Here is a 10,034-nt window from a genome sequence, read left to right on the forward strand (position 1 = left end):
AACCCAATCCACGGATCTCTTTTTGATTGAACTCACCTATCCAGGTGAAATGGTGTCTTTGTACTTACTGTTGGGGATTTTATCATCTATATAGCAAAAGCCCATTTTTAAAAAATTCAGTGCCAGAACTAATTTTGTATAGCTATGGGGTATCTTATTATTCAACGCAACATTCATTCAGCTACAGAGATCTGAAAAACCACTCTTCACTTTATCCAAATCAAGCAGTGATTTATTACCAATATGAGGATGGCTTATTTTTAGGGGAGACTGGAGCTGAGCAGTTAGCATGGGAATTATGCCAGAAGAGGAAGATAATCCCTTTTGCTGCCATTTCCATGCTCCTTTGTTTGTCAGTACAACTAGTCCCTTATTATTAGCAATGTCCTATTTGTGTCCCATGATAGTAAGAAGTTACATAGATTAAATTCCTTGTAGAGATAAGGAATCTTATCTCTACAAGGAATTTAATCCTTAGTGTGCTTTTTTGTTTACTTCATAACATTTGTAGTTAATACAAGTAGCAGTATGGTCTATCAGTTGCAGTCAACAGATACACCTACTCTTATAAGGATTTTGTGTATTCAGTCTGGGGGTATGTTTCATAACAATCACATGTAAGCTGATACAAGTTCTCTAAGCAGATATTTTCTTAACGTTTCTAATCTTCTGTTTTTATATTGCTTTTTACTTTAGGTTGGCACCCAAGATTTTGCAAGGCGATTTCGAGCAACCTATGTTTCTTGGGCAATTGCTTATCTCCTAGGGTTGATCTGCCTTATCCGAGCTTGTTATTGGGGAGCCATAAGAGTCAGTTATCCAGAACACAGTTTTGCATAAGCTTGTTTATGATTCATTGATGCAGGTGAGAGTGTCTAGCAGTTCTTGGTAAGCTACTCTGGACATCTTTAAATTATTTATCCTAATGGATTCCAATCTGGTTTATGTATAATAGTTTCAAGACTTTGGGAGTCTTTTATGAACAAATGCTCATTGCACTACATTATATGCAAATCGTTTTGCTGCTAGGTTTTCAACATTTGAATAATAAAGCCTTTTCATGTTCTTTTACATCTCTTATAGATATTTTTGGATTTGTTACCAAACATTACATTTACTCTCACCCTTTTATTATTTTTAAATAAGTTATTTCATTACTTGCTGATATGTGAGTATTCCTAAGTGTTTATAAATATTTCTACAATAGTTTCACATTTATATTTACATTTTAAACAGTATCAAAATTGCTTGCTTAAAACCTAAGCAATATGCATTTTGCTTGAACTGCTTACTGTAACTTTAACCTAAGATTATAGTGACCTTATTCAGGAAAAAGAAAATTTAGTGTACCTTCAAAGACTTGACATTCTTGTCAGAGGAAAAAAAAATTTCTAGATACTGTATGCTTGTTTTGTGTTGTTTGTAGAAAGATAAAATATTTTGGTAGTAATTTAAAATACAAGAATGAATATTTATTTGTCCACAGTTGGAGATGTTGGATAAATGTCTTTTCTCAAAGATGACAGGACTTTTGTCTCTCATTTTTGTTTTTTTATTACCAGTTATAAAAGATCTGGTCTGGATTTATGGAATTTATGTTTATCAGCTCTATGTATTCCCTTATAGAGGCTGGAGGAAGTATTTCACATAATATGTTTTCTAATACTTAACCATTTATTCAAAGATATATTTACATTGGGTTGTGCCCCTTTTCCTTAGATCATGGTAAATTTTTCTTATTGAGGTAATTATGTACTATTTATATTTGAAGGAAGCTTATGACATTTTACAGTAGCTAAAATGTTGAGATTAGAGGTACTTTTACTATTCTTCTCAAAGGTAACTGATCAGATAATTACCCAAATTATTCAAGAAAATAGATCGGTGATAAAGAACAACATAGTTTTCTTAAGAATTCATGGAAATTTATGGAATCAGCTCTCGCACTGCCCATCTTTGCAGTTTTGAAAAAGAAATTGCTTAATCACAAATGTTCTACAGTCTTTAAATGTAGTAGAATTAGACAGTGAGATCATCTGAGTAAATTAATTGGTGATTCCAGAGATAAGACTAATATTTTAAATTATTTATGTTACTGATTAGTATAAAAACGTACTCATCACAGAATTTGAAGCAAAGTACATGTACACTTCAAAGAGTAAATGACAGATGTATAAATGCTGTAGCTCAGGATTATATGTACCTTTAAAAATACACTAATAAAGATTATTGTTCAAAAAATTACCTTGTTTTATTCCATTAAAAATAATATGTCACTTCCAAAGTTGTCTTGAAATGTCGCTGTAAAATTTTCATGTTTAGGAATGTACCTAATGTTTCTTTATATAATATTCATTTATGTTTTTTGTACTATTTTCAAATGGTTTTATTTTTAAAATATAGTTTTTAAATTCATTTGTAATACACTTGATGTTAGGTATAAAATAATCTTACTTCTTTTCCTAATGGTTAACTAGTTGTAACAGCATTGTGTATTTAATAATCCATTTTTTCCCTCATTGATTGGAAAGCTCACATTAAATTATATGCTACATCATATTCCTTCTGGAATAATAACTTTATGAGAGCAAGAACCCTGGTAGTCTTGTTCACAGCTTTATCCTAACTTAGAACAGTTCTTGGTATACATGTGCTCAATATACATGAATGAATATGCATGAATGAATAAAGGGTTGAATGAATTGGGATTTAAATTTCTTATATACACTTGAATATGTACTTTATATTTTGTACCAGAATGTGTAGGTAAGTATTTGTATAACATTGGGTTAACATAAAATGTTCTAAGTAGAATCTAAAAGAAGAAATTATATAGGAAAGGTTTGATACAACCAAACAACAACAACAACAAAAATTCCCAGAATACTTCTGTATGATAAAAACCCATAAGCAAAGCCAAAAGACAAACTGGTGAAGCTATTTTCAAAATAGTAGAAAGACTGTAATATCAGAAGGGACTAACGGTATGAAAAAGCAAAAAAATAACTACAATAGATCATAAACTGTTTTTCGATTTTTCTTTCTTTCTTTCTTTTTTTTTTTTTTTTAGACAGGGTCTCACTCTGTCACCCAGGCTGGAGTGCAGTGGTGTGATCTCGGCTTACTGCAACTTCCACTCCCCTGGCTCAAGTCATCCTCTCACCTCAGCCTTCCAAGTAGCTGAGATCACAGTGTGCGCCACTATGCCGGGCTATTTTTTTTTTCTTTTTTTTTTTGTATTTTTTGTAGAGATGGAGTTTCACTATGTTGTCTAGGCTGGTCTGGAACTCCTAAGCTCAAGCGATATGCCCACCTTGCCCCCACAAAGTTCTGGGATTACAGGTGTGAGTCACCACACCCAGCTCTCAATTTTCTAATATTTGAAGAATGTAAGTTAAAACACAAAGATACTACTTTTCACTTACCATATTAACAAAGAAGTAGAAAGTGCAATAATACCCCTGTAATGCTGAGGATATTGGAAACACACACACACACACCCCCCCCCCACATATTCTTTGATCTAGTAATTCTCTCTTTTATAATTTATCCTGAAGTTATTGTCAATATTCTGTTTACAATAAAGAGTAAAAAGAAAAAACAATCCAACAATCTAATAACATGGAATTGGTAAAATAAATTATGGCACACCTATACAATGGAATAGCAGATAATCAAGAATATGATGAAAAATTTCATCTATTGAATTGGAAATGGCTCACGAATTGTGTGATACATAGACTATGATCCACATTTTAGAAAATGTATTTTATGTGTACATACTGAAAAAACTAAGGAAAATCAAAAATGTTAAGAGTGGTTATCTCTGGGTGATGAGAAATGATTTTTACTTTATTTTTGAACTAGATTGTTGGAAAGTAAGTTTTACTCTTGATGAATAGATAAGAGTAGTATATGATGATTACATCAATATTTGTTAATTTTCATTTTGATTCTTGAAGAGTTTTAAAATAAGTTTATTAAAATCCAAACCAGAGTGTCATTGATAAAACCTTAAGCTTTAAAGTCAAAAAATATATATTTAAGCTTAGTCCTATGTGAGTTACCTAAAATTTTTAATTAATTAAATTCAAATTTATGAGACTTTATACTCAGTGTTGTCTTTTGTTATTTTGTTATTTTGTTTTAAGTAGAGCATGTCTTCCAGTGCCTAGGGAACATAGAAAATAACTGGGAAGAGGTTATTTGAAAGAATACACCATAGCCACAAATCAGAAAAGGAAGGACGTATTTGTCCCTTGCTGTTCAAAGTAGTAAAAATTGCCTTAGTTCTTCTTAGAAAAGAAGAGGGGAAAAAATGGCACTATGACCAGGTATTCTCGAACAAATCATTTGTGAGTACATATATGTTATTTTAGAAGAAAAAAAGGAACCTAATAATGACATGTGCCAAGTAGAGTGCTAACCTCACAATACATGCTGTTTAAATATTCACAAGAACCTAGGAAGCAAGTGCAGTATTCTTGTTTCTGTTTTACCAGGGGAAATTGAACTACTACTCCCACAGATCTGAAAAAGTAGATGCTGAGTAGGACAGGAATCTGCATTCAAAACAATCACTCCCTCATGATTCTATTGGAGATTTTTCCTGGATCACACCTGGAGAAACACTGTACTACACCATGCTGAAAATATCACGTTTATATCCACTTTGGCATTCATATTTTCACATACAGAAACATGCTGTGATTTATTTTATTTTATTTTTCCTATGAGTTATTGGGGTACACGTGGTATTTGGTTACATGAGTAAGTTCTTTAGTGGTGATTTGTGAGATATTGGTGCACCTTTTGTTTAGCTTTTGTTTAGTTTTGATATGGCTACACTTGCACTCATATGCTCTGATAAACCTCTACAGCCATTTCCATGTTTATGATCTGCATAAATTGCTAGAAAATCTAAGTTTTCATTTATTCAATGTATGTTTCTAGTGTGCTCATACATACATATGTAATAAGCAATGAAGGCAAAATCCCTAGTGTTTATTTAGCCACCTTATGTATGTTAACATTTAATCTGTCACAGTTATGATTCTACCATTGAAGAGGCTAAGACAGATGCAGTAATTAAAGGTCACTTAGCTTATGTGTGAGGACACCAGCTGGAATCAGTCTGCTTCTGAATGTGTCTGCTTTCCACTACATAAGGTTTTATTGTTTCACTTTGTAGTGAAAAACTTTTGATTTTTGTGCCCCCTGGTGTTCATTGTCTGTAGGTCATCTGTAGAAAGAGAATTATTAGAAAATATTTGCCCAAAATAGTCATTTCAGAAGCATAGAATAATTTAAAATTTTTTTATGAATTTGATATTATATCCAACTACATTACTTTTAGAGCATTTTGATTTATGTAGCAAAGTATTGTTACATGATTTTCTTTTTTATAATTAGCATAAAATTATAGGAAGGCTAAGTAGAAATATTTTCTTTTTTCTTTCTTTTTTTTTTTTTTTTGAAAAAGGGCCTTACTCTGTCTGCCAGGCTGGAGTGCAGAAGCAGAATCTCAGGGCTGACTGCAGCCTCAGCCTCTCCATCACTGCAGTCTCGACCTCTGGGACTCAAGAAGTCCTTCCACTTTGACCCCCTGAATAACCGGAACTACAGGTGCACCACCATGCCCGGATAATGTTTTTCTTTTTTTTTTCTTTTTTTCCTCTGTTTGTAGGTAAGTGGTTTCGCCATGTTGCCCAGGCTGGAATGGAACTCCTGAGCTCAAGCGATCCACCTGCCTCGGCCTCCCAAATTGCTGCTGGGATTAAAGGCATATGCACCCAGCCAGAAGTATTTTCTATTAAATATTAGGAAATTGACATGCGATGAGCTTTAAATAACATAATTGTATTTTCTTTTTCTTGTAATAGCAATAGTTATGAAAATGATTGTTTATTAGCACAAAATACTAATAAAACTGCACAGGCTTTTAATTTTAAAATTTGTTTTATACAGTTACAAATTTAAATAAATACTATGCTTTTTATATTTTGCTAAACATGCATATGTTTGACTTGAAGTGGAATATTAGATTAAAAACAGAAAAATAAAAAGGCTATTTGTTTTCTTTTGGAGACGGCCTCACAGAGTAAGGATCAGGTAAGGCTAAAGATTTAAGAAGTGGGTCTAGTTTGTAATACAGTAAATGAGTCTTTGATCTAACAATCTTTCAATTTCGTAACTAAGAGTTATTTAAGGTAACTTATTAAATAGGAAGTGATCGCACCCATTGCTCTGATGAATTTTTTGAATGCCCTGAGTGGCCTGTTCATATGTGTAAGTAATAATGGTAGGATATACAGAGTTATGGAAAAGTTCCCAGTGTTCCAATAAATTTTTCTGAAAAACCTTGCCTCAGTATGTCATATTTCCACATGAGATAATACCTTTGGCTTAAGATATTGGACATTTAAATAATCTTGAAAATGCATTAAATTTTATTTAAAAAAATTTTGTTATTTTAATTTTAATTTTTTGTTTTTGAGATGGAGTCTCACTCTGTCGCCCAGGCTGGAATGCAATGGTGCGATCTCGGCTCACTACAAGCTCTGCCTCCCAGCTTCACGCCATTCTCCTGCCTCAGCCTTCCTAGTAGCTGGGACTACAGGCGCCCGCCACCATGCTCAGCTAATTTTTTTGTATTTTTACTAGAGCCGGGGTTTTACTGTTAGCCAGGATGGTCTCGATCTCCTGACCTCGTGATCCGCCCGTCTCAGCCTCCCAAAGTGCTGGGATTGAAATATCATTTTACTGATAATTTTACTGATTAAAATATCAGTAAGGCACCGCACCTGGCCAAAATGCATTAAATTTTTATTAGTTATTAAGCCTCAAAGAGTTTAGGAAATGTGGAGAATTCCTTAGCTATGTAAGGGCATATTTTGTTTTGTTTTCTGGTTTCTTCCTATATACCTGCTTCACTCCTTTTTAAACTTCCCTTCTACCTATCATCTGCCATCCACAGATCTCCTTTAACTCCCTCCTCACCAATGCAGACTTTGGTACCTAGTTTTCATTCTTATCACATGCCACTGATTTAAATGTCAATGTGAATGGCTTATCTAATACTGTAGTCTGGACTCTCAGTTCTTTGTCGAGTCCAATGACCTTTATTTTCCTTTCACTTCTGATGTTCACCTCTACAGCAGCATGCTGGGTGGTTATACTTAACCACTGCATCTCTAAACTCTCACACTCGGTTATCCCACTGTCTGAAAATATACCTCTTTGAAAATATACCTCTTCTGTCTAGAAGTCACATTGTGTGAGGACTTCAGATTTATTATTCTTTCAATTTATCATCCCCTCCTTTATTAGCCAATGAATCTCACAACCACGCAGGTAAATGCCCTTATAAATTTCTGATCTTCACCTTCAACTGCCTCCTTAACACGACACAGATGCTCATATTATAGGAATGTGTTAAAACAGTGGTCCCTAACATGTTTAGCACCTGAAAACAGGTGAACTCTCTATACTCTCAGCAGTTTTCCTTACTCTCTCAGCTATATGTACTTTCTTTATGGTCACTGCCTTTACTTATGACTCTCAATAAACATTGCCTGGATTACTGTAAACCTCTGAACTGATTCCTCTGCCTCTGTTCTTGTCTTGCCCAATGCCTACTCTGCTTTCCAATCCATTGTTCACATTGTTATTTAAGTACTTTTTTTCCAAATGGTCATAGAATACTATCAAACCCAAACTAAAATCCTTCAGTGTCTCTCTATATCCTTATAAAGGAGATAAAAGACACTTCATCTTTTATTATCCTAATTATCAAGCCACTACCAGGCAGTCTTGTGTTTTGTGTTTCTGCAGTACTGAATTGCTGATGTTTTCTTGTATTGGCTACTGTTCTATTCCTGTGTATCTCTGTGCTTGTTCTTTCACCTGCAAGGAATACCCTTTTCTAAGTGGGTAAATGTTTTATCCTTAAAAATCCTGTTCAGGCATTACCTCCCCTGTGAACCTTTTCGTGATGTCTCTTCTCCACCCTCCTACCCTTCAACACAATTATGCCTTTTCACGTAGTACTTCTTTTATTCCACTTAAGTACTTCTACTACATATACTATCTTCTATTTCATATATAGGCACTATTATTAAGCTAGCATTCTCTTCTTGCTAATTGTGCATCAGCCTTTCTTGTCATATTTCAATTTTTCTTTGTATCCTCAGTGTGTATCAGCTTTTCTCGTCGTATTTCAGTTTGTGTTTGTATCCTCAGTTTCTAGCACATAAACATAGTTCTTTACAACTTTTTTGCTGAGCTGAATGAAACTAAGTCATTATTATAGCTTTTAACACAGGGGTTTCTAACTACTGCCCACCCACCCCCGCCCCGGGGCCCCAGACTGGTACTGGTCATTGGCCTGTTAGGAAACAGGCCACAGAGCAGGAGGTGAGCAGCAGGTGAGTGACTGAAGCTTTATCTGCATTTACAGCCCCTCCCCATTGCTGGCATTACTGCCTGAGCTCTACTACCTGTCAGATCAACAGCGGCCCGTAGGAATGTGAACCCTATTGTAAACTGCACATGCAAGGGATCTAGGTCGTGTGCTCCTTATGAGAATCTAATGCCTGATGATCTGAGGTGAAACAGTTACATCCCAAAACCATACCCCGCCCTTCCAGTCTTCCATGAAACCAGCCTCTGGTGCTAAACATGTTAGGGACCACTCTTTTAACACATTCCTATAGTAATTATGAGCATCTGTGTTGTGTATGTGTTAGCATATTCTTCATAAAATGCTTTGTAAATGTTTGAGGAATGAATAAAAGGCAACTATTGGCAGGAGGTTGGCAAGGAGATCATTTGGTAAACATCAGGTAATGCTACTTCTTCAGCTTTCTGAGTTGCCAGGCTTTCAGGGACGCCACCCAGATTTAACAATTAACTTACTGAGTTGAAATTGTCTGTTTGCATATCTGTACCCTCACTAGACAGCACATACCATGAGATCAAGTAACCAGTTTGTGTGTGTGTGTGTGTGTGTGTGTGTGTGTGTGTGTGTGTGTGTGTGTAGTTCTAGGTATTGTGAAAGTGGAGTTAAATAAAATATGAAAATATAAGTTTACATAAAACCTCTACTTATAAGTAGTAAAACACATGATAAATTATTATCCTTCTAACTGGGATATCTATTTCCACTGTTGCTTTTTCTCAATCCATTTTCCAATTCTTTGAGTGGCCGGGGCAGGGCAGGAAGCAGGGGTGGGGCAGGGTGACCAAAGTAAGTATTTACTTAGAAAATCAATGACAACAAATTACAGATTTTTAAAAAGATGATAAATACCACAAATATTTTAGAAATTCAGTAAAATATTTTAAATTACCTGAACCATTGCTATGTTTTTCCTATATTTTTAGTTTTCATTTTTTTAATTGCCTCATCATTTGACAGTAATTTTGTAATGCACTTTCAATTTGATAATGAATAATGTGGTATTCTTTTCAAAGCAAATTTAGTCAACATGTATTTTTTGTTATTGAAAGCTTAGAAAAGTTATTGCAGTTTCACAATTTGTTATTGGTAATAATGTCAATTTTTAGTATTGCTAAATTTGGGGAAACTCATGAGGTTCTTATGTGAACTCTGTGATTTCAGGGCACTTTTCAAGTTTTCTCAGGCAGTGTTTAACCTTAAATACTCTTTAAGTTGCTAAAAGCCAATAACCTGTTTGTTGTCAAGTTCTTGTTGTAAGTATGAGTTCTAGATTATCCTTGTAGATACCAATATTTTATGTCACATCAATAAGACATTGCGAAATGTTTCGATATTTTTATATGGTTCATTTTTCTTCAATTATCAAAAAATCAAGGAGTCTGTCTATTCTACTGTAATTTCTCTCTTCCTGTCGATAAATTACTAATATTGATCTGAATTGGAATTCTTCCAATTTACATTTTTGTCACAATAGTTTCTACTGACTTCATACAGTGATATGCAAATTAATTTTATTGTAAGATGTATATAAAATTATACATGTTGCATTGTTAAGTATATTCCTGAAGAAGAA

At 34.1% G+C, this 10,034-nt stretch overlaps 1 protein-coding gene across 1 annotated transcript in view; it reads left to right on the forward strand.

Annotated features, from left to right (window-relative positions):
* Window positions 1-4,094, forward strand: part of PIP4P2 (phosphatidylinositol-4,5-bisphosphate 4-phosphatase 2) — a 49,924-nt gene extending 45,830 nt beyond the window's left edge. Inside the window, exon 7 of the mRNA XM_011768281.2 lies at window positions 697-4,094. Within this exon, the coding sequence (XP_011766583.1) occupies window positions 697-840 (144 nt within the window). The 3' untranslated portion in view covers window positions 841-4,094. The remainder of the gene's footprint in view (window positions 1-696) is intronic.
* The last annotated feature ends 5,940 nt before the right edge of the window (window positions 4,095-10,034 follow it).

This window comes from Macaca nemestrina, chromosome 8 (assembly GCF_043159975.1).
Source record: "Macaca nemestrina isolate mMacNem1 chromosome 8, mMacNem.hap1, whole genome shotgun sequence".
Classification (NCBI taxonomy): domain Eukaryota; kingdom Metazoa; phylum Chordata; class Mammalia; order Primates; family Cercopithecidae; genus Macaca; species Macaca nemestrina.